We start from the raw sequence: 812 nt of genomic DNA, 5'->3' as shown, positions 1-812 counted from the left end.
GAAATGGAGTAATAAGGGAAAGACATAGAGAACATTTTTTTTATAATGGCATGTAGGTCTTGGTGTAGAAAGCCATTTTTTTATTATATTTTTTCTTCTTTGGTTTCTCATATAAAGTCACTGCAAATCTTAGAGCATTTTTAAAACTGATTTCAGCTTGGAAGGCCGCTTTGAGGACGAGGAGCTGCGTGTGCTGCTGGAGGACATGGCGACGCAGAGAAGCTTTCAATATTAGATGTGATTTTTCTGTAGATCTTTATTCATTAAATTGTAGTCTCTTTACCGTTTTTTCCCCTGAAATGTCTAATGAAAAGTCGTGATGCATGACAGTATTAGGAATCGGAGAGGTGATTACTGCAATTTCTATAAACTGTGAATGTGACAAGGGTGATTGTATTGAATTCCTGGTAATGGAATAGACTATTTCTCTTCCGTTGCAGACAGACATTTCCCCTCCCATCAGTGTATGGTTTAGGGCAGGGCTTTTTAGCCTGGGGTACGCGTTCCCTGGGGGACTCCTGGGGTTTATCAGATGCTACGCCACCGACAGGCATCCGGCACCGCAATAAAAGATAATTATGAAATAGCACTTGCAGTCAGGCTGCACTGATTAATCATCTGTCATTGTATTTTATGGATGGAAACATCATGCATATCAGCACTTGTAGTAAAAGTATGAATGCTGGCTACAAGCTGTGTCAGACCTGAAAATGCTAATTCCGTCATTATAACATCTAGGATTTCAATTGCTATGCGGCATCGAGAGCTGTGTCGTCCCACGGCGACTTATCTCATTACGCTGTAATTAGGGA

General features: G+C 40.8%; 1 protein-coding gene across 1 annotated transcript in view; it reads left to right on the top strand.

Annotated features, from left to right (window-relative positions):
- LOC119594075 (DNA-directed RNA polymerase II subunit RPB4-like) overlaps positions 1 to 282 on the top strand; it is a 14,434-nt gene extending 14,152 nt beyond the window's left edge. The window contains exon 4 of the mRNA XM_037943118.1: positions 157 to 282. Within this exon, the coding sequence (XP_037799046.1) occupies positions 157 to 235 (79 nt within the window). The 3' untranslated portion in view covers positions 236 to 282. The remainder of the gene's footprint in view (positions 1 to 156) is intronic.
- The last annotated feature ends 530 nt before the right edge of the window (positions 283 to 812 follow it).

Source organism: Penaeus monodon, chromosome 33, assembly GCF_015228065.2.
Source record: "Penaeus monodon isolate SGIC_2016 chromosome 33, NSTDA_Pmon_1, whole genome shotgun sequence".
NCBI lineage: Eukaryota > Metazoa > Arthropoda > Malacostraca > Decapoda > Penaeidae > Penaeus > Penaeus monodon.
This window is presented reverse-complemented; position numbering and strand designations above follow the sequence as displayed.